The 24,542-nt window shown below is 40.8% G+C and overlaps 1 protein-coding gene across 12 annotated transcripts in view; it reads right to left on the bottom strand.

The window, feature by feature from the left end:
* ARMC8 (armadillo repeat containing 8) overlaps positions 1 to 24,542 on the bottom strand; it is a 63,796-nt gene extending 39,254 nt beyond the window's left edge. For 3 of the 12 annotated variants that reach the window (XM_084529216.1, XM_084529221.1, XM_084529220.1), the window contains exons 1-3: positions 24,356 to 24,542; positions 22,556 to 22,632; positions 8,292 to 8,363 (exon numbers count right to left, since the gene is read on the bottom strand). In XM_084529216.1, the coding sequence (XP_084385342.1) occupies positions 8,292 to 8,363; positions 22,556 to 22,632; positions 24,356 to 24,403 (197 nt within the window). In that variant the 5' untranslated portion in view covers positions 24,404 to 24,542. Of the gene's footprint in view, positions 1 to 8,291; positions 8,364 to 18,395; positions 18,443 to 22,555; positions 22,633 to 22,729; positions 22,787 to 23,863; positions 24,042 to 24,355 lie in introns of those variants that run through there. The other 9 variants (XM_084529223.1, XM_084529218.1, XM_084529226.1 and 6 more) reach the window with 8 other exon arrangements.

Below are 24,542 nucleotides of genomic sequence, written 5' to 3'. Positions count from 1 at the left end.
GAATTCAAATGAAGACAACCCATATAATTGGTACAGATGTAACTATGCATTAGTAAACTACCACTAAACATTACAGACAAAGACTGCATACTTTTATTGTGACAAGAACACAACCCTTGACTGGTTTGCTGTTTCCAGGGTCTGCCACAGACGAATTCAGCAAGGACACGAATTTGTAATCCACTCCTCCCATGTACTGAGATTAAAAGTATAAAAAGGTAGAAAAATATCACGTGCATGTAGGGAGAAAAAGAATGTTACAACTCAGATTTTGGAGATTTAGAAAAACAAATTACTGGGGTACTTGTCTTAGCTCCAGCTACGGGTGTTGGTGTGAGGCTCAGAAATGGAAGTAGCCAGCCATTTGACTCCCACTGAACGTGGAGGAAAATACTGGAAAAAGGCTCTGCTAGAATCACCAGGATTCTTTTATGTAGAGCCTGAGAGCTTGAGAAGATGCTAAAAGCATGGGAGATGCAAAAAGGTGCTAACATTCCTGTTCACTCACTCTTCAGCCAGTGATCCCCCAGTAAAACTCATCCCAATGGGACAGAAAATGAAATTAAGCCTAATGGGAAGATGTTGCAACATCTTCATGAACATTAATCCAAGGTTTCTGCTAGGTAATTTAGAACACAGTATTTGGACTTTTTCAAGTTTCTAGAAGGTTTCCCTAATCTAATGTTTATATGGGACACAATTTCTTCCATCACTGCACTTTTAAGAGCAATACATTACAGCCTCTTTCTCAGCTGTCAGTAAAGGTACTCAGGCAATTGTACCTACATGAGATAGGACAGTAAAGCCAGCCAGAGAGACATGTCAATGAACATGAACAGCTACACCTAGGAACTGCAAATAAGGTCAGCTGGAGGCACAATGTATTTCGAACAACTGACAGGGATTCATCTAGGAAAATCATGCAATATTCTAGGCATTAGGGAGAAAACTTTTAAAGAATGTAGCTGCTGAACAAACAATAACCACAGCAGCTTTGCGAGGGAGATAAGCAGTTCATATTTTCTTTCCTTTTGAAGATAATTGACATGGGGGCATTGCATCAGAGTTGTTCACCAAAAGACACCTGCGTGATTTAGACCTTGTCAGTCTGCTCTGACATAGACCTCACACAGCTAGCTAAAAATAATGGAAATTTCTACTCTCTGACATTCCACTCCACTTACAAGTTGTCACAAAAATCTCCAAAGTTCTTAAAATACCCACCAAAGTGACGGTGAAATTCAGCTGTTAGTAACAGAACATTTTCAGCGCTTCATCAAACCCCATAAGCAGGCATGTGGAGCTCAGGGTAATAAGCGTTCAAGTTTTAGTACCTTGTATCTCGAGATCTTTTAATTCAAGTGACTGTTTATCATCTCTAGACCAGTTCTGGTAAAGTATCACTTCAGTAACACAAACACATAGCTGACAGGTGGATTACAGAGAAAAAAACCCTTCTACTTCTACAAGGGGATGTATTACGATGTTGCAAGTTCTAGGGAAGTAAATCGCAAAGAAAGTTTCTCTTTCAGGAACAAAAGGAAGTCTCAGCTTGAAGCTCTTGTAACTTCTTGCAACATTTAGACATCTTCACTTACATTAATATTGTATGATTTTTTCCCCTATAAGAATTACGTAAATTCCACCAAATTTGATTTTTGCTGTAAACTAAATCCAGTACTGGAGAACTGTAATACCTACCTAAGTCAGAACTAAAGAAAAAACATTTCTCATGTAAGAGTAAATAGGGACTAGGATCAAGTTCTTCTCACCCTCATGATCAGTTTCTTCCGAAAATGACTGCAACATGGAGTAGCAAGAGTTACTTGCTTTGTTATAACATGAATTAAACAATGTTTGACTCTTCCTTTGTGTTTTGAAATTCCTCATTGTATATAAAATGGCTAAACCATATTTCTACTCCATGGGATAGCATCCGTCCATCATTCGATATTTGCACATGAAAGGATATCAAAAATAGGTTCTTGAATACTTTTGATAGATTTGACTCTTATAGCTCCTTACAAACAGATTCCAAGAGATATCACAAAGCTAATTTTGCATATTATTTTTTTAAAATAAAAAACTGAAACTTAAAGTTCCAATTAAATATCACAATTTAACGGATGCCCTTAGAAGTATTACAATGCCCTTTTCTTACTACAAGGGCATTTCAGAGACAGAAGGCTATGAAGCTCTTTAAAAAAAAAAAAAAAAAAAAAAAAAAAAAAAAACCACAGTTCTAATACAATTCTGCTGACTATGAATATCTGCCTTGATTCACATTTACTTCGTAGCAGGGTTAGAAGAATACCTTCTTCCAGTTACACATAACTCTCAGGGTGAGAGTTATTCCTCGTAGAAAGAGGTATAATTATGTAGATAGGCCCCGACTCCTGATTTGCGTTGAAGAAAAAAACAGGGACAACAACGGCAGCCCTACTAGGGCCTCTGCTCTCCACACTGTTTACCACCCCAGTATGGGGAAGGTGTTACAAACAGCAGCACCACAGATGAAGCTTCTTCACCCAAGCGCACAAGCTGCTAGGTCGTGGCACAGATCCCCACCCCATGGAGTACCTGACACAGGAAATCCCAAAGCGCAGCCAGGAACAGAAAAAGCCATCAGGAAACAACCATGCCCTGCCCTCCTAGGGATGTCTATGAAGTTCAGACAAAATACCTTGTTAACATATACGAGGAGCCTAGTAATACTATGTCCAAGCATCATGCCCAACTTCTTGCAAGAAAGCTGGTAACGTACCAGAGATTATGAACATTTCAATAGCTGTGCCCAGCTGCTAACTGGTACACCTCTTACTGGCCCACCAGCAGCGGGCATGCAGTACCAGTGGACCTGAACACCCTACAACTTCTGCACGGTCAGCAGACAACTGATAGGAACTGGGGATCACAGAACCAGAGCTGCAAGGGATCGTAACAGATCATCTAGTCACTGCCCTTGGTTTGAGGCAGGCTCACCAATCATTTGAAGTTACTGTCTTGTTTTTCAACAATTTAATTGCTGGAGACTTATCACACTGTCACCAACTGCAGCCCTTGCATTCTGCAGAGTACATATATTGCTCTACTTCTGTGGGGCTGCCATACAAGTCCAATTTACCACCCGAAACACACAAAAATAATATTGCTTGATTCATATCTGTCATTTCATATTTCTAGAGATGCTCTATCTCTAGTCCTTGAACTAGAAATCCTGTTTCACAGGTCTGCAGGAGCAACTGCAGGCATGCTTTATCCTCTCATGCTTACGAACGGTTCATATTTTTTTTCTCTTTTACAAACGGTGTTACACAGGTAAATTACACGGGAAGGAGTTGCAGTCTCCTCTCTCTAAAAGGGGTAGACATTCCATGATGAGGTTTCTTCTCTCCTGTCCATATCATGAAACTAACTGGCTGCTCCCTTCTCCCCTCCTCACAATAAAATGAGATTGGGATGGGTGGGAAATCTAGAAATGTCCCAAAGGTACAGTTTTTCATATTTTTATAAATGTACTGAATGCTGATAAGGTGTGTATTATTCATCAGGCAAACCTGCAATATTCTTCATCCTTCATCAAGGAAAACACTCTGCAGCTAATGAGGGTTTTTTCTTTTAATTCTTTAAAAAAGAAGTTGAGAAAACAAAGCATCAGATACAAAAATAGTCAGAAGCAGATACCATTTACCATCAGTCACACAGAGGTTAAATACTTCTCATACCAGTTACCACCATTCACCTCTTTCTACTTTACAGATACCAGAACTTTTCCAACAAAACTACTTTTTTGTGTGTTTGTGTAGCCACTTAAGATTAGAAACTAGAAAAGATTCAACAAATTATTGCTGAACCTAGTTGTATTTGTCTAGTAACCCAGCCTTCCACTGCCTTGAAAAGAGAAGTTTGCTCTCTGAAATAGTTCAACGTTTTTACTGCCCAATGTACAATGAAGAAAAAATGTCAGACCTACACATGGTAACACCTCATCCACTACTGTGCTGTTCCTTCTTTACCGAAATTCAATACTAGATTCGTGGATCTCTGCAGATCTCCAAAGGTGGCTGAGAGAACTTCAGCCTCCAGCCATTTGGGGATAGAACTGCATGCAATACTGCTGTTTCTAATCCGAATCAGCCAGCAATTAAAGAGATTTGCATGACCACATGAATCAAGCACAAGACATATATTTGCATGAATACATCTTTCATGCATCGTTTCAGCATCTAAAGTTATGAATTAAGGAATCAAGACTTTAATAGAAACCGCATTCCTTGCTCACAAGGGAGTGTTACCTTATCTAGCTAACAACGGATTTAGAGCCCAAAACTCAGTCATGTGCTAACAACTCCTGTCTGTACCAGAGATGGTCCTGTCAAGCAGACACCTGCATTCCAACAGTTAGAGGATGGACAGTCCTTTAGGAGTAGTACTATACAGGACACTAATTAAAAGAACTCCTAGAGGGAGTACCTGAATTCAAGGACAACCCCAAGCAAAACACATATGTAAAAGCAGTTCATCATTAAATCCTATCACAGAATCACAGACTGGATGGTATTGGAAGGGACCTCTAGTTCAATCACCTGCTCAACCCGAGATCAACTAGAGCACACTGTTCAACATCTCAATCATGAGGCCAAGATTTCTAGACCACGAATAGATTTACATCTATTCTAGGTATTAAACTAAACTCGTAGTTGATATACGCACAAATGTCTTATCCCTAAATACCTGAGCATAGGAAACGTGATGCTTATCTTCTAATTAAAGAGGTTTGTTGGTTTTTTTTTTTTGTTTTCACTAAAAATGCTATCTGACATTTATCTGAGTAACTCCAAGAAAAGCTTTGGGTAACAGGGTGGTCTTTCACTCCACAGTTCTGCGCCTGCTCCCACAGTGGAAGTACACCGTGTTCCAGTATGACAAGTATACAAGACGTGGAGGGTGCTCTTCTGCTTCTTAGGTTATGTGAAAGAAGGGCAAGATACCTGGATCATCCTGTTAGATACTTAAGCAAGAATCTTTACACCTAAGAATGACACCTAAGGTACAGGGAAACTCAAGTGACAGGAATATGATTTTCAGCCTGAATTCAACTGCAAACAAATGTTTTTCTCATCTCTATTGACTCCACCAGAAAGCAGGGTTGATAACAGCCCACAGAGGACTGGGAACCAGCAGCACTACAGACTAACTGCTACTAAGTGCATGTTGTTTCACAAAGTCAGAAGTCCAATCAAGATAGCTTACAAAAAGAAATAAAAAAATCTACATTTGAACTGGAAATTTCCAATGATTTTCCTGAAATTAAGGACACAAAAGTAACTGACAATAAGTTCTGAATACTGAACTTGGATTCCAAAGAGGTGTTTGGCATTTTGATAGGCACAAAAGTTCAGCATTTGTTTTTACAAAATTGTCGAGTGAAGAAGTACACCAGTAACTGGGATTTTCTCAGTCTCTGCAGGTGCTCATGTAGAGCAGAATGAAAAAGAAATTCAAAGAAAATAACTGAAGAACAGGACAAGAAATAAACCATCTTCAGGAACAGCTGACTTTGTATATAGTTTCTAAGCCAGCTTGCCACTGGAAGAACTAGATCTTATAGCATTAAAATATTTTCTCCCCTGAACTTTAGCAATTCTGTTTTCTATTAACAGTAACAATTTCAAAAAGTAAAATTTCTGAAGTCCTGAAAGTAGTGCCTGAGTTCAGCATCTCAGAAGGACGTAAAGGAATAACTCAGGGCAGTGCTTCATTCTGCATAGAGGAAGAGATACAGAAAATCATTCCATAAGAAACAAAACCCACATACACGTATAGGCTGGCTTTATCTACATTCCTATCAGCTAAGACCACATCAATACGTACATCTGGACAGTTCTTAATACAAGAGTGCCCAGACACAACAATTCCGCTTAATGCAATTTTGAGAGCTTTCTTTAATAGCTTTTGTTTTTCTTAGCACCGTCTTCAGAACAAATGGTCAGAAAGTGACCGCAGGTCAGACTGACCTTCAAAGGTACGAAGCAAATGCTATGTAATCCTATGTAGATACACGTCTCTTTCTAAAGATGACACCACTCTACAGTCAGTTTACGGACACAGGAAGCCGCTGACCCAGAATGGCAGTGATTCAGCTACTCTGCACCAGTAATTCCTTCCTGTATGGAGATCTTGGAAGGACTTCACGTTTCTTTCCAACCAAGTAGCAGCCTAATACATTAAAGCAGGTATTGCTCGTACAAACCATTAGTATTTGGCCTGATTTCAAATCAAAGATACTTCTCCTTGACTTGTTTCCAAACCTCATATGGATCTGTTCTAGTATATGAACATGCTGCTTTCTTCTGCACCAAGTGACAGAAATGTGAAGGTGTGCTTTGGATCACAATGGTCTCTTCTCACCACATGAAAACATTCTGCAGGAACACGTGGGGAAGCAGGGAAGAGAAAAAGAAATGTGTAAACAAGAAGTGGAACCCCAGGACAAAGCAGTAGCAGCTGAATTCTAAAAATCCCACACTGTTACAGAAAGGAATCAGCTTTCCTTGGGAGACTGCAATCTAACTATGAGAAAGCGTGTAGTTAGCTTTGCAGAGGAGACTTAAAGCAAAGGATGCTAGCTTCCTTATACCTATTCTTACTGGGGAAAAGTTTGACTTTGCAGATTGGAATAACAAGGATTCCTGTACTCACAGTTTCAGTAGCTATTTAATGAATTAGAAGGCTTGTCAAACATCCAATGAATTCCCACTGCCTTGTTAGAGAAAACAGGAATTCTCCAATACAAATTGTCTGTAATCTAAGGCTGTCTGAAACACCCCGAGGAAATTCTACAGCCTTCAGAAAGGTACTAGCAGGTGGACAAAGCCACAAGTTTCAGCCAGTGAGAATTGTCTTTGCTTACAGTATCATGGCCGATTCACGCTCTTTTGTACACCTATTCTGAAAAGCCTTGGTGTAAGAACTGGTGCTGTTTGAGGATAGCTTGTACAGAACTGAAAACAAGCACAACCATTTACCTTTTAAGATGTTTCACAGTCCCTTCTTTGCATTAATAGGTTAATCATATAATTCACTTGCACAGCCAGAAGATTTTAACAGGAAAAAAAACAACCTTCTGGATTTTCAGTATTGGGCGTAGAACAACTAAAAGGAGAAAGTAAGATAACTGAAGGAACATGAAGTCCTACAAAATTTAAGGAAAGGTGGATTCTAGATTTGCAAGTCAGAGATCCTCTGTTTTTAAAACGGGAACCACAAGAATAAATGTAAGTCACAAGAATCCCACAGGGCCTGCTGCAGAAAAAAAAAATCCTTAAACTTTGCATAAGTTTTAGCAAATGCCCACTTTGATCTTTACACCTTGGGTCAAGTCTTCTCTTTGCCTGCTTACATTTGGTCAAAAGAGAAGATAATCCACCAGGTTTTGGAGAGTAGGTTTCCCCACTGCTAATCCCTAGAGAATTTAAAGGGCTAGCCTTAACACAAAACTCAGTCTGTAAATGAGAAGAAGATATTCCCTGCAAACAAAGTGCGTTTTTTGACAAGTCAGAAGAAGCTGCCTCAGGCAGGACAGTTTGAGACCAAGTTGCCATTTAAGCAAAAGGATCCTCAGTAGGTCCCATACTATTAGCACAAGTAATGCACTGTTCCATGTTATCCTTCGCCATGGCTGCAAATTGTAGCTGAAAGAAAGCTGGAGGAGAAGAGGAGTGAAATGAAAGCTGTAGTAAGCAATTCAGTGGCTAAAGTTACCTGTTAAATTTGTATTATTGGAATCAGGATCCAGAAAATGTTAGTGTCAGCTGAAGCAGTAATTCAGCAATAAGCATGATCAATGGCTTTTAATCCTTTGATGCAGATGGAGAAGAGAAGCAAATTATCTCAGATGCTTATTAGTATTTTTAAATTATACTTGAAACAACCTTACACATTTCCACTTGTGCACTCACCAGGATATTGGCTGTAGAATAGGATTAAGATACAACCACTTTCATCCATCATTAATGTTAAAGTTGAAAAACAGATTTAATTCCTAAACTGATAAAGTTTAATAAAAAAGACTGAGACTACTTTAAGGAACTCTATGAAATTCTAAAATAAAAGCATTACTCAACAGCCTGTTCTGTAACACATGAGTTTAACAGATATTTCAAGTCTCTCAGTTACATTAAAGTATGCAGTCAACAATCAAAGTTAAAACAAAAAAGTGCCTGTGATCTATGGATCATTATTCCAGACCTGTTGTGAATCAGTGAAAAGGAGAGTAGCAAAGGACATACCTTGGAACTGCTCCCAAAACAATCAAGTTGGCTTTTTGTTTGTTGTTTCCAATTACAGCATTTTTCATATCTCTGTAAATCCAGAAAGAAAAACAAACCCTGGTAAATTATGCTGAGGTACTGAGGGCTTAATCTATAGAATTTACTATTTCCATGAAGGCTTATCAAGTACCCTTTCACGTCTTCATGCTGCACCTACAGGACTGTGCTCCAGTGCAGTTTCCACAGCCCACAGCCACATACCCCAGAGCTCTGGGATTCTGTTACGTCCCAGCTTATGCAAGTAAGCAAAATCCCAAACTATCTCACATGCACACCAGACATAAAGAAGTCTCATCATTTAGCAAAATTAGACAGACTGGTTCTTTGTGCCCATTTATTCACTAGACTTCTAAAAGGGAGAAATATATATATATATTGCTTGGGGAATCAAATGTTGATAATTTCAAGTATTAATTGAATACTCTACTGGGTGCAGGAATAGACAAGTAATAAAAAAAAAAAAGAAGAATGAGAATGAGTTTTCATTCTCTTCTCACCACAGGCTTTGCCAATTTCAGCAGGACACCTAAGCATCTGTATTTCAAAACCCCAGGAGCAAAGTTGAAACAAAAGCATTTCCCTATCTGAGTGTTACAGGTAAAGGTAATCATACTATGGGAAAGGAGCAAGGGGAGCACTTTGGGAAGTGGGGAAGTGGACACTGGTTGTGCACACTACCACGTCCTATGAAAACACGTGGTTTGCAACCTTATTGTTCAGAAAACTGTTACTATATGCTAACAAGCATCACCACCTTCTAATGGATTTTCCCCTAAATGTGAGCGCATTGAGCATATATGAACATCCAGAGAATCTGAAAGAAAGCTAGCAACTTACAACCAGTTTCAGGAAAATCAAGATGACATTTCTAGGAAATCTTCTAGCTGTAGGAACCTTTATTATATAAATTACAGGGAGGGGAGGGGGAAACAGTCCAAATTAAGATAGTTCTTTACCAAAATAACAAAAAATTGCAAAATTACTAATCACTGGCTAACCTATGCCTATAATTCATTCAAATAATTTGGGAACTTTAGTGATTGCTTTAGTTAGTGCATAGTGTTGCCATTATATCACTTTGACTTGCTGTCTGCAAATCTCAAGAGACTTAGGGCAGCCCTGTTCTTTAAGATCCACCCTGGCCTGCATGAACATACCACTAACAGTTCTTAAAAGTTTCACTGCAATGAGCAGTTGGCCCAAGCACTTCATGTGTTCTAAAGAGCTTCTTGGTCAAGGCAGGCAACATCTGGACTGGTGTAAACACAACCTATACAAACCTCAATTAGTAAAAGGTAATTGACTGTTCTTCCTGAAGTATTTCTCCTTGTGACTCACTCTCCTGCTGCATCCAGTTACAGAGCTGCAGAAGAGTGCTCCAGGAATTTTAAGCAAAAGGAAGCAAGCTAAATTCTCAAGTTTGGCCAGAGATCCTGGAGTCCCAGCAAAGGAGCAGCCCTGAAAGCAGACTGAACTCTGAACTGCAGTTCAGTGTAACTCTTGAAACAGGCAGAGGCATGAAGCTACTTGACTCGCCAAGTGAGACACTACTTAATAGAAATCTGCTTACACAGTTCAGTTGTATACAGCCAGGTATCAGTAGAGAACATTGGACTATACTGTTACATCTCCCCTAAGTTTGGTGAGTTTGTACCTCATGACAGGAGACAGAGAACAAAGGGGAAAAGTAGATGACTGGCTAAGCTCAAAATCCACAAAAAATTAAGGAATGAACTTGAAGGCTGCATGGAACTCAGTAATTGCACATCAGTGGTTTCTATGCTGAAGGTTTGATATGAAAGTGTCCCAATTATTTTTTTAATGTGTTTAAAAAGTAATTTCAAATCAATGGCAAAAATCAATGCTCCAGATCTCTGAAAGGAATTTAAACTGTACAACAGATGAGCTAGGTTCAGGTACTAAACTGCTAGGGCCACTCCAGGGCTACCTAACCTGTTATTCTTAGACCCCAGCTCTCAAAATCATCAGAAAGGTTGCATCATGTCACCTACCCATGAAGGCATCTTGAGAAGCAAGAGAGAAGGCACTTGCCAAGCACTCTGAAGAATCCTGAAGACAGGATTGGCACACTGAATTGCCAAACACTCTGTTTTCTGGTGACAGTTTGATGCTCTCCTCAGATGATTTTACACATTTTAGATGGTGCAAGAGACATAAAAGGGTCTTCTGACAACTTCACAATAGAATAACTTGCTAACTTTATATCCATTTAATACACAACAAGCACTGCTTATTAGGATTTGACTTAGAGACCCGTTCAGAAGTGGCGTGAACACAGCCAAGTTCCATAACACGAATTCAGAGGTTTAGTGAGGTCACAGTCCTGATCTGTAAAGGATTCAGATGAGTTTCTCCATCCCAGTTCATAAAGTTCCTTAGGAAGGTCGTGATGAGTAGACAAGAAGTACTGTAAACTTGAGATACCAGACAAATCCAACACAGGTTCAAGCAGTTCCAACTTGCAATCAAGTGAAATACTTTCAAATTGGTAAGCAGACCTAAAACTGTCAGAGGATCACTATGCTTGTGTACATTATGTCTTGGCACTCCCAAGTTACATGCCACAGCTCTCTTCAAATTTGCAACTAATAGAAATAGTCTATTTAATACAGAAGAAACAGGAAGATACTGAAACCAAAAACACCCCTAGAATTGTGTAACCCAAAGTTGAATAACAGTAGATTTTAATTCGGTTTACTATGAAAAATAATTACACAATTCCATATTCTGTGTTATGGAGATTTTCTAGATCAGTAAGCTAATCTCCATAAGAAGTAAAGAAGTGCCATGTGCCGTCTTAGTCTACCAGGTCCTTGGTGAGTCATGCACCTTGAAGAATTGAGTGTAACTCCCATACTTGAAAACATATCTCTGACAAGTCTGAACTTGACTGACTTCAGATCCCAGAAGACACGAGATTCATCCAAGAAAGAACAGTGAAGATCGTTATCTTCAACAAGTGGTAACTAAGAAAGATCAGAAATTTGCAGTCCAAAGCTAGATGCTCGCTTTGCTTCCAAAGTATCACACACACTGCTCCTATTTCCTACTGTGAAGAAGTCCTTGAAGTGAAAGGGGAAGGAAACGGCAGCAAGAACAATTATGAACTTCAAAAGAACAACTGATCTATGGTAATTCTAGGCATTATCTGTGAGAAGACTGTGATCCGGAAGAAGAAGATACACAAACTTCCCAATAATCAGCTCCAAGCTTTCAGTTAGGTCACCAACCCTACACTGCCACGAGCACAGCACGAGCAGCTTCACAAGAAAAATGTAGATCTTAAGAATATACATATGTAGGTTTCTCAGCCTCATAAAGGTAGCTTTCCACCCCAAACCATACTATGGTTCTATATCAAAAACAATGAAGCTTCCATATGACAGAAGTCATAAGACACTTCTGAGTTTTTTTTTCCCCTTTTCGGTTTTTTTTTTCTTTTTTAACTATCCCGTGTCCTTATAGTTTCCATTCAAACTAAATTCAAAAACTCATTTAATGAAATAACTCAAATTACAATTAATTTTAATGCAAAGATGCAAAGTCTGGTGATTTTCATGCTTACATTTACTGTAACGCAGTAAAATAATTTACATGAAAAACAGTCAAGCAGGATAAGTAGGATGTTAGCAGTAGAATGTGGAGTTGTCCTAACTAACTTCTTGGAAATATTGCTTCCTGAAGTGCTAAATCAGCTTTTTCCCCTCTCTTACTGCTTTTTAAATCAATAAGAATGCAGTTTCATCAGTTCAATCCTGTGACAATTCAGTTTAAAGTTATTAAAGTATGTAGAAGCTGGAGAAACAGAAAGACTTTTCTTCTTCCAAACTTTAGAAAAGGGGAAAAAATGTATCAGGTAAGGTTTATCAGCTGTAACAATCTATTGGAACATAGCAACCCAGAAACCATCATCAGTTCAATTAACTTGCTACAAGCAACACTTTCAAGATGCAACGTATGCTAGTTTTGTCAATATAGGGTTATAGTATGATTGTTTAAAGTATGTCAGAAGTATATTAAACTAAAAAAAAATAAATCTAATTTTCATATAAATGCAGTTGGACAAAAGCTACAAGAGGAACTAATTTGCCAGTTTTGTATGGAGTTAATATGCTTTTATTCTGATTCTTAAGGTGTTCCTGTTTAAAAGTACCAGATGTAGCCCACTTCAGAGAAGCAAGAAGCAGTAATAAACACAACAATTTGCAAGTAAAATAAAGTCTTTTGGTTTTAATGATTCCTCGCCAGTAAAAATTAGTTTTACGAGGTGTCTAAGTACTGAGGCAATTAGCATTCTAGGCTGTTGATGTTCTTACTGTAGAAGCAATTTCAAGTGCTGACCTTTGTCCTAAGCAGAAATTACTTAAGTTCAACATCTTCATGAAGTTTATTCTAAGTTTGGGTTTCCTCTGAGACAAAAACACCAGAGGTGCCCTGTAATTAGTGCACAGTTCTCTGAACTGTTGCAAATTCACATCCCAGATGAAAAAGAGCAGACCTCTAAAGCATTCCTAGCAAGCCTTGAGACCTGTACCTGTTCTGCAAAAGAGACCATGAGAAAGCAACACAGTACATGAACTCCTCGGTAAGATTTTGTTTTTACCCACCTTTCTAAACACAATAAATCAAGCACAAACATCATAAGCTTTAAAAATCTTATAGGAAGCCCTGGAACTTTCCTAAGTCACCTTCTAGCAATGTAACACCTAAGACCGTGGAGCAAACTGGACTGACTTGGTGAGGAAGAAGTAAAAGAAACTAGAGAGAAGAGGAAATGAACAGTCTGCATATTTTCTCATCTTGCTTGTCTTTTGAAAATAGAGCAGGTAGCCTTATTTAAAAGATTCCTACACAGAGAAGAATATCCGATGTAAGATGAAAAATCACAGAAGGAATAAGTAGTCCAAGACACTCTAGGCCAGAGCTTTTACTCCTAATACACAAAAATTACAGAAGATTGTTAAAAGATTAAGTGCACAGAGGAAGCATCCAAAACAATGCATTGTGAGACCAGAAGATCTACCGAGCAGAGACAGATCAAAATTAGAGCAATAGGATGAAGCAGAGCATCCTTCTGGTAAGGTTTTCAAAAACTCAAAATTCAAATATCTGAAAGACATTTGGGATATTGCTAGCGGATACGAGGACAGAGCTAAATTAAGCACTGTCTGCCCCAAGTTCAGAAGAGCTGCTACGTTTCAGTTTCACAGAAGCAAACGCTACCTGGAGCAGCTGGACTTGAGACAGAAGCTGTCCAGCCAAGTTGTTTTGACAACTACGCTTTCTCCAGCTTTCGACTCTTCTTCCTTCTCCCTCAATCCCCCTCTCCCATTTTAATGGGCAGATGCAAAGTAATCAACAGCAGGAAATAATTACAATTTTTACATGTTAAAATATGCCCGCTATTTGATAGTTAGTATCTACATGGATGCTACCACGGCTTGAACATCTGTTAAATGCCCAACAGGAGAGTTTGTTTCTCTTCTTGTCAGGAAACCTATCTGATCATGATTACTACTCCAACCAGGTAAATAAAATGCTAAAAACTCCTGCCAACTCAAGCAAAGCAAACCACAGACATCAGAAAACAGCTTATTTTAAAGTTAATCATCAGGTTGGGAGGAAAAGTTTCAGTATTTCTAATCTCATTCAAAAAAAATCAGTGTATCTAAAAAAAGACTCAGAAAAGAACAAAGTAGCACACAGACACTTACTGGCACTCAACTTCTCTGTGTTTTAACACTTGGAAACTGTTACACAATTAACAGACCACGCAAACTAAACAAACCCAACAAGTAAACCCCAAGTCCATGGTTGCTCCCAATCTTAATTCTCTCAGACACCACATAAAATGAGAGTGCTGTAGAAAAATAGCATATGGCTGTATTTACAGCAATGTAGAACCATACAATTTACCATAAATAATGCTAAAAGTGCGCATTTAATCCATCTTCTCCACACCACAATGCCAAAAAAGGCCTTGAACTCCTCTCTGAGGTATCCCATTTGGAGAGGTAACTTACCTTGTTAGAGGTTTCCTTGCCAAGGCAAGTGTCCCACATGGAAAGGTAAGCTGTTTCTAATGACCCCTACCTGTAGTCAGAAACATTCACACCTTATTCCCACCCTGAATCCATCTCAGGTTCCAGCACTTGCAGCATTTGACGTGACTGCAGAGTCCTCTCATATCAAATTTTGGCTTCCACATAAGAGCCTAAACCAGTCAATTCAGCAAGATGACACAGAAGCTAGCATAATGACTCCACACCTTTCGCTGCCCAAACTCATTTCAACTCATGTTCCTTTCAAATCTCAAGGTTAACAGGCAAAATGGGAGCTGCTGCTTTTCCCACCTCTCTCAAGCATGTTTTCTTGCCTCATCCTTTGTGATTTTGTTGGTTCTGGCAATTGTGCTACAAGCTGGATGAGATCACTGATCAGCTGAAAAATTGCCTACTTAAACCTAAATCTGATGCAGCTTCAAACTTCAAATGCTCTAAGTCAGCGGAGGATGGGAGCTTAGCTAGCTTGTTTAGATAATCTTTTTTAAACTGAAAAACCAACAACATACAAATGACGGTTAGTGCTCTGCACCATCCTCGTTTCAACCTCAGAACCAAACCCCACCACTTAAAGGAACTGGGTTGCAACACCAAAGATTATCTGAACAGAGGTGTGGGGGAAACAGCTGCACTTGAGTAGAACTCTTGGGAACAGGTGCTCTGTTCTGGGCCGGAGCAGCCAAGAGCAGCAGAATGCTCTCTTCACAGCTGATCTGAAGCAGCAAGACCATCCGAGAAGCACTGAAGTTGCTGCAGATAAATGACCCAAACTATCAAATATATATCATATATATTCACTCTCCTGGCTTTAGTCTTCTTTGCCCATTCTCCCATTTTAAACCCCCCAGTCAGTAGCAAAAGAATTTTGTCTGCCCCAAGTCATTCACATAGAGAAACCTTAAGTTCTACTCAGTACAGGAAAATACCTTAAAATGGTCTTCAGGTACCTGGTTAGCTGTTCTCAGATGTGCAGTCATAAATTTTGGGTGGCACTGTCCATACCAGCCTAGGCCAGCAATCATCGAAGGATCAACAAAAGCTGTTTGTTTGACACAACTACTACCTACTAGATTATAATCTCAAATCTTTGAAAGTATCGCCTCAATTTTTAGCTCCAAACAGGTTTCAGCTGAGACAGTGTACTGGCATCCATGTACTTAGGCATGCCTTAATTTTGTTTTTCAAATGGGTGCTGGGAAGTGCTCACTAGGACAAAAATTTATCAATACTTAGCTCTCCCATTTTTCATTTGGGGGGCAATTTCTGGATGTTTCAGACAATGCATGTTTAAAGCATGTTTTAACAAGTAATTTTACCCTCCTGTTACCTTTCCATTCCCAAAGAAAAAAAAGCAAAAATCTCAACATACTTAAATTATCAGTTCATCACCAGCAATACAGCACACATACTAAAACCGTTTTAATCACCTGGCAGACAAATAAGTGTAAACAGATTTTTACCCTTTGAATGCCACAAGAAGCATTAACATTTTACAGGGAGGTAACCTAAAAGAACATAGTCCCATACTGCAAATTGGAAACAAGCTTGTTTTGAAAGGGAAGTGAACTATTTTTTAAAGTCAATTCTGATCGGTTTGAATCAGAACCTCGGAACCAAAAGTCAAACGCCAGATATTCAGAATCACAAACTCGGTAGCATTGCTGATTTTATGGCACACATTCCCCTCAAGCCCAACCCCTAGCTCAGTTTAACTCCCCCACACACATGCAAAGGGCACAGTGACTATTTCTCCCTCCTATGCCTGCTACGTTTCTCTCTCCCTTATAACCAGCTCTCCTCTATCGATTTGTTCGCCAACTACAAAGCCGGGCTAAACTCTGCATGACCTCAGTATTCAACTGGGCTGAGCTTGAAGTTTGCCACTCGAGACCTTTGTGACCAACACTTGCCTGATTTTCTCCAGCCACATCAGCTAGTCTGGTAAAAGTTGCTTCTCTACTCTTACCCTGCTTATGGCCTGAAACCGTCACAGCAGCAGCATTGCTACTCTGAAGCTGGCATCAGGAGCGCAGTTTTGGAGAAGACAGCTTCGTGCTCTTTCTGAAAGGCAGAGCCTCAACAGGTTCATTGATCAATGCCCTCAGGCTCAGAGTAGCAGCCACAAAGCTTGAGATATTAAACAACCCTACCAGCCTGATGACTTCTAGCCAGATATAATAGGCGGACCTGATTTCCTGTAATTTAGCTCACCTCAGAGCTTTAGACCAGGAGTTACGATACAGAATTTATTTGAAAAAAAATAAGCAGTATTATGCATTTGTACCTTTTGCTGCATTATAAAGCAAGCCCAAAGGGAGAAAATATCTTATTCTAACAGAGGATTACATGATTTCTTTGCCTTTGTTATAGCCTCCCCTCTTCTCTCTGTATCTACATTATTTTTCCACCTGACTCTGCAAAATCTATTATATTGAAAACCACTCTTCACAGAACACTACTTAATTCTCAAACAATGTTTGAGGCCCTTTCATTTTCATCCCCTGCCACTCTGAAAAACGTGCCTAGCTATTACATTCCTCAGCTTACCTCTTGAAAGGGAGGATCAACAAATGGAGCACTGCTCCCAGCTCCCTCTCACCTAACCCTGCTCAGATTTCCCTGTCAGAATCTGCATCCTAAAGAACAAGCTTTCAATTTCCAAGCCACAAAGAGCCTGTCCCGCATCTCAAGAAGCATCACCGGAAGACTCAGCAGCCTTCAACACATGAATAAGGCTACACAGAAACACTTTCATCTACAAGTGATCTAATTTCTCAAGTTCTGACCCGAAAAATTAGACCTGAAAGTTCCCTACTGCATCTGAACGAGTTTATATTTACCACAGAGTACCAAGTCTAGAAGATCAACAGAACTGACTGAAAACTTACAGAAGCAAAGCGTAACAGGAACCTCTAAAGATCTCTTCTCATAGGGCCATTCTGGTGAAAACCAAGGCAAGGAATATGCAAAGAACAGAGCAAGACTCCTGCAGAAAATTTAAGTTCAGAACCAACCACTGAGAGATGGAAAATGTGACTGTATGTATTTTGGATGCACAACGTGAAAACAAGTGCTGTTTGCTGTGGGGAATATTTTTGTTTCACAGGACATGAAGAACAAGAGGCAGAAGTAGCCTCTTTGTAACTGGCTGAAGGGGATACCTGTTGCTCCATTACAACGGAGATGGGAATTTCTTCTCTTCCCACTCCATGAAGCTGTCTCTTCTATTTCAAACAGCTTTCCCTGTAGGCATGTGTGCATCCAATTGCCACAGCTGAGAAATACAAGAGACTATTATAAAATCATCTAAACACGCCTGGAACATTTTTTCAAATCCGAAAATACACGAGTGAAGACAACAGATGTAGCAAATGTACAGTTTGAGGTGTTTCCAACAAATTTCAAAGCAACTGCCCACAAAAGAGACACAAGATAGGTTCCACAAAAGCATTGTTACTACTTAAAACACATCCTCATTTTTTTCCAATTTGTGACTACTTTCTGGTATCTTCTCTTTGAAGAAGGCAGAAACCAGCAAGAAGTAAAAACATCCTCGGTCAAATGCAAATACCAGTCCATTGCCCCTTAGAGGAGCTTTTAACACACACCTCATAATTTTGCATCCAAAAACCTATGCAAAGGTAAGATCAATTACATCTTGGTTGTACCAAAATATCATTTTCACAGTCTTCAAAAACACTGAGCATAACCACTAACCACTGCAACACTGCCAGCCCAAGCCTGTAGGGACTCCGAGACATAACTGTCTGGTTCAAAGCGGTCCCCAAGTTCTGCCCCAGATGCCAACTACTGTACCTGCCATATCAAAAACACGGACTCTCAAACACTCAAAATCAGCCTGTGCAGGAAACGCGTATGTCACAAATTAAATATAGCACAGAGATCTATACCAGTATTCCCAACACAGCACTGGACACACTCCCCGGGAAAAAGGAAGGTCCCGTAAACGTGCACATACCGTCAACAGTACGCAGCGTCATTTCGTAGGGTGATTCTTCCTTTTTCCTGGGAAATAAAACGTTCACACAAGTTTGGAAAACGCTTGTCTGTAACCCCAGTGGACTGGATGAAGCACATCCAAAAAGGACAGAAACAGCAGCAGCATGGGAATTCTCAGTGCACCGCGATGGCGCTTATTTACAAGCTATACAAGATGACACCCTTTGACTGCTAAGGAACAGCCTGATGAGAAACAGTTGGCACCTTGAGTACGCCAGATTTCTCAGAAAGAATGCTCCTTTCAAAACCAGGCTTTGCGATGCCATTTGCACAGCTTTCTGAAATGATGGATCGCCTTTGAAGACATCAGGCAAACTGTACGCATGACAAAGCGTTTCTCAAAAAAGCCTCCAACCAGCAAATAAATTAGTGGACAAAACTAGGCATTGGTCTTGCACCTGAACAAAGCGGTCCTGAGCTCAAGTGTGGATGAAAACCAAACTGTAGTCTAATACACTGCCATGCTGCAAAGCACAAGCTGTTGTTGCAGCAAGCGTCTTGGGACAAATGAAGCTCTTACAACAGCACAGAAATATACAGAGCTATCTATGTTCTGTTCTTCTGCCAACAACGGCAAAATATTTAAGAGAACTTCTGAGAGAACACAGCATTTAATCGCTTACAATATCTGTTCGGGGTGGTCTGTGGACTGTCAGCACCAAATATATTCAGTAGCTGCATACCTGGCGCTGCTGCTGACCTTGCAGAATGCAGTCAAAGTGCATTTGAGAACATTTGAACTGTAGAACAGTAATATAGAAGATGAAAGGCTTAGAAAAGCACTTAAGTAGACACAAAGCAAACCTGTAAGACCTCTCAAGCATACACACATACACAACGAACAGTTTATGCTTACAGAAGGAAACTACTGTGTTAAGCTTGCTCATTTGTAAGGACAGTCAATAGAAAGGCAAACACACACACTTCCATACAGATGTGGCCGTGCAGAAACGGGCCTTGTGCACTTTAAACAGTTCTCCATCAGGTGCAGTAAAAGGCAGTAGTCATCTTTGTAACCCCAAAATTTCAAATCCTGAACTGAAGCTAATGATTTACTGACAGGTACACGCAATTCTCCCCTTCCAACCTACTATTAATATTGAGATGAACACGATTGGAATGATGCAAACAGAAGTTCCCCAGGAAACTTAACATTTTGCAATAAGATCAACAGAAACACATACAGCAGTACTGGACAGAAATGCTTTTTCAGTTTTCCCGTGAGAAGGAAAACAAAAAAGCCCCAAGACAGGCAAGACTCTGTGGACAACAGATGATTCTGAATATAACCTCTCTGACAAATCATGAAAAAAGAGGAGAGTTGGTAGTTTAAAGACTTTCAGAATATGTAACTGTAAGTCTTCTCAATTTACAAGACCACGGCTGGATTGGCATGATTTTGAAATCCAAGAATCCAAGAAGCATTTAGCTGTATTTTACCTTTAATCAAACCTCATTCAGAAGTTGTTTTTTGTTAAAATGTAAAAGGACGCAACTAAAGAAAGTCCCAAACAGAAGTTATTCGTTCAGCTTTCTTTAAGAGCATATGAAGAACAGAATGACTGTAACTGAAGACAATTTGCAGAAACAAAGCCTCTTAAGCCAGCCCTTTGTGAACCTTGATATTCAGACAGTTCCATCAATCACAACAAAAATCTAGGTCATCGGTACTTTCAGCCAGGATGCAGGAAAAAAACAGCACATCTTAGGAACCAAAGATTTTCAGGGAATTACACAGCATACTTGAAAAGCTTCTGAGACACATTTCTGATAGAACTTCAATCCTCTTCCTCCCCAACAGCTTTTATCCCTCCACCCCTCACTGGACCACCCCAAATCTCAGTTTGTTCCAACTTCAATACCTTTTCAGATACCTTAGGTCAAAGGAAGAAGGGCAAAGCCATCGTACTTTACCCAAAAGGAATCTTGGACTGATTTTTTTTATACACTACTCTAAATTGGACTGTAGCACATCCATCCGCTAATATTAGGAAAATAACAAATCTAACACGCAGGACTTGCTGAATGTCCAGAAAGACATACTCTCAGAATCAAGATTTTAACTGAAGTGTCACACATGGAGCTTACTGACCAAATCTGTGCTGTGATTTTTTTCCCTTTTTTTCCCCCTGCACTCTATGAAGACACTTATCCTATCAAATGTGTAGCTTTAAAAGGTCTAACTACAAGATAACTTTTGCATGAATTCCTTCAGCAGCTTCTAAGCAGCAGCATCAGTTATTTCAACCACTAGAACGCTGAGCCATTCTTAAAAGGATGGGAAATGCTTCCTTAAACTTACTGCTCATCATCTCCCCATATCTCAGAGAGTTAGCTTGAGAAGAAACAGTTCCTGTACAAAGCTCGGCCTCAAAGACACCACCTGGTGGTCTTCATGGTACCAGTACCAAAATGCAAAGAGAAAAATCGCAAAGCAGATCCATAAAGGACACGTCCAGGTACTGAAGAGAAAGGATGAGCTGAAAATGCTGCGTGATGCAAAGACCAAAATAAAGAGCTTAGAAAACTTTATGAGGCAAAGTAGTATAACATATCCTGTATTGGAAACCAGACACCAAGGTAGAAAACCAAAAAGAAAGCTATGCAAAAGAAATTGGTATTTTGGTGTCTTTAAAAGGACAGATGATTAAACTTTAACTGGAGAAGCCTACTGTTCATCGAGATAGTCGCCCTGCATCAATTCATTTTATCCGTGAACTACGGCAAAAATAAAAGGCAGCTCAGCATAGATTCCACTGTCACCCATGGACAACGCAAATAATTTCAAGGTGTTAGCTAAGACAAAAGACTGCTCAAGATTTCTGGTTCTAGGAAGTCACTAGACTTCCAAAGATGTGAGTAACACCTCGAAAGTTGGGGAAGGGATTGCCAAGACTTGGTTCCAGTTCCTTGGAGAAGAAAGGAGAGCAAGGAGGGAGCGCCACCCAGTGCCCAGAGCATCTGCCAAGGAGGCTGAGCCAACCACGTGGCTGTGGGATGAGATGCATCCTCACCTTGGGACCAGCCAAGCCAGCTTTGTGAGTAGTGGTCTAAGGCCAGGAGTGGAAGAAATGTTAGACTCTTCTACAGAGAAGAGTTAAGAACCTGCAAATATTTACACTAATCTGTATAAAAAATTCTGGTACGTAAGAGGATATTTCAACAAATAAAAGTTTTTCCAAGATAGTTTTATATTTGTGTTTTGTTTCTCACGTAATTTCAGAGGGATACTAATTCTGATGGTGACTACTCCATCCCTGGGCCACCTTCCAAAATACTTTCTATTTCCTACCGGAAACACGTCAGACTGTCCTACACAACACAACAGGTGTTGTTGGCTTTTTGATCCACTTGGTCCTTTGACCAAATGTTCTTGTGTTTTCATAGATAACCAAGCAGCTTACCTACCAGCAAGCTGTAGATAAGCCTGAGCAGGCCTGGCTTCACCAGCAGTCAGTCCTGGACAGGGACTCATTGGTCACACCACAATGTGGTTATAACGCAAAGCACATAGCCCAAGGACAGTGAGAACACAGCCGGATCCTTGCACCAGTTTTACCACCTATTCAACAGGGCAAGGCCTCTTCTTCATCTTTCAGTCCTTACCCACTGTCATCGGAATGCAAAAGAAATACTGAAAAATAACCAGTGTCCAAATTAATTTTTATGGAAGTAGTTTCTTTCGGCTTGCAGTTCCCTTTACTGAGATAGAAGCCATGCATCAAAAATCAGCACTCAGGCATGGCAGCGGGGGAAAAAGGAAGAGGCAGGTACACCAACTTGGCAGTGGACAAAAAAATTCTTTTAAGACAGAATTAGAGAAAAGCAGACTTAGAAGAGAATCAAAAGGTGGCCAAAGGGAAGAAGAAAGATTTCAAGATTATTTTTTTCTGAATGCTCACAGAACGTTTGACCTCATTTCTGACACCTGTGAGGCTGGTTACGTGCACTACATAGCAATAGGGTGCTAAAACAGTACTATCATGTTTGTATTAAAGTTTTCCAACAAGATTTCTCAAAGAGACAGAGCTTCTTCCTTTTGACATACAATTCTAGCGGGATTCAAGTTAACCTAGCTTATGCACAACCAACAGCCCAAATGTGTTTCAGATGACTTACATGACACCTTGCAGAACTTTCTGGGGATCGAGGTCAAATAATCTGTCAACATAGTGGCGGCTGCTGGCCGTTACTTCCTGCAGGGAAAAAAATGATACAGATTTTTAATAGTTTATATCAAGTCATAGAATGGCAGAAAAACAGGAATGACTAAAGCACGTCTACAAAACCTACCAGGCAAGACAGCAGCAAAACCACAGGATCATATTCAAACATGCAGTATGTTACTGCTGGGCAACATCTGCACAAAGAATTAACCCCAAGTTTAAGCATGACTTAAAGAATAAGATGTATTTAATGCAGATAACAATATGTTATGAGTCAAAGCAAGTTAATGGAGTGCTGGTAGGTATTTGTAGTTTATGAAAAGGACACATAAAGGGGTCTATTTCAGATATCAGCACTGCCTTAAATTCCAATTTACTTATGTTCAGTTCATACAAAACCCACAAATTCCTGCAAGAAAAAGTTGTAAGAACTGTTAATGTTGCTCAAGAGGTATATTGACAAACAAGCTCTTGACAATACGGAAGTGCATATTAAGACACCTCACTGTAGCCTACCTTATCATCACAAATTTACACATTGCAGACACTGTCCTTCTCTATGACACAACGCCTACTGTCCCACACAACTTCAACAGGGACAGCAGCACAATATTCTCCATAACATTTCCCATAACTACTTTACAAGAGAAAGTGAACTCTCCTCTCGGTAACAGGACCATGCTTGTAAGCTAAACATTTATGCACCAATGATTTGTTATTCTCTTTGAGAAGATCCAAAGCTGGAGATGAAAAGCGTTCCAAAAATTATGGGTGGGAAAAGGGAAGAGAATTTTCCCTCCAGGTTCTCACAAACACGTGCCAGAAAACATTTCCATTATCTCTCTTTTTTTTTTTCCCAGCTCAACCTTTTATTAGGCTTTTCCTATTTTTCCCTTATGAATTTTGCTTGAAAGGAACTATAAGGGAATTGAGAACTGTTTGTGGCTTCACAGGTATCTAACTCTGGGCTAAACCTGTGCCTGCTTCCCCAGCCAGCCAGAATCACCAGCAGCTCACTCATGGTCTCACATAAGCCTGAGAGAAGAATCTAGATGCAGGAGGACTCCTTTGTCTACAAGAATATTATTAAATTATGCTAAATAAACTCTACGTGTAAGCATCCACCACGTAATGAGGACAGTATTTTTGCAAACCGCAGCGGACTTTCACCTGCCTGATCTATGTATTTCTATGTAAATTGTCCTGGACTCCAGAGATCCCACTGCCTTCCGTCTCTAAAACACGCTGGCTTTCACCTTACCAGCCAGCAGGGCTGTAACGCAGAAGGACATTCGTATCCAGGCCAACAAGTTCTCCAGGTAGGCCCCGAAAACCAAGCATCTATCACCACCGTCAGTTTCACGGGTCCCTCGCTCAGCAAGAAACCGCGCTCCGGAGGGACAAGAAGAAGAAAAACAACGCGACGAGGACGCCCGGGGCTGCTCCAAGCGGCTCCCACGCCGTGCCCTCCGCATTGTTCCCCGCAGCACCGGGTGCCGGGCTCCCCGGGGCCCTTCCAGCAGGCCGGAGGGACCGGGGGGGGAGCGCTGAGGGGAGCGGGCGGGCCCCAACGGCGCCGGGTGCCGGCGGTCCCGGCCTGCCCGGGGCGGGGGGGGGGTGGGGGTGAGGACAGCCGGGCGGCGCCGGGGGAAAGTTGCCGGGACGGGGGCGCCCCCAATCCGCACAAAGGCCCCGCGGTGCCCCCCGCAGCCGGCGGCCAAGGTCAGGCCGAGCCCCCCCGGCGGGCACTCACCGAGAGGACGCTCATGCGGAGCGGCGCCTCCAGCACGCACGACGCCATCTTGGCGGCGCAGCAGCAGCCGCAGCCCCGCCGCCGGCGGCGCCCTCAAGCGCGTCGGAGCGCGGCCGCCACCGGGCCCGGCCTCATGGCGGGGCGGGGAGGGGCGGGGATGAACCGAGCGGGGCGGAGCGGGGCCGAG

This window comes from Aythya ferina (genome assembly GCF_964211825.1).
Source record: "Aythya ferina genome assembly, chromosome: 9".
NCBI lineage: Eukaryota > Metazoa > Chordata > Aves > Anseriformes > Anatidae > Aythya > Aythya ferina.
The sequence above is the reverse complement of the archived record's forward strand: the minus strand, read 5'-3'. Positions and strand labels throughout refer to the sequence as shown.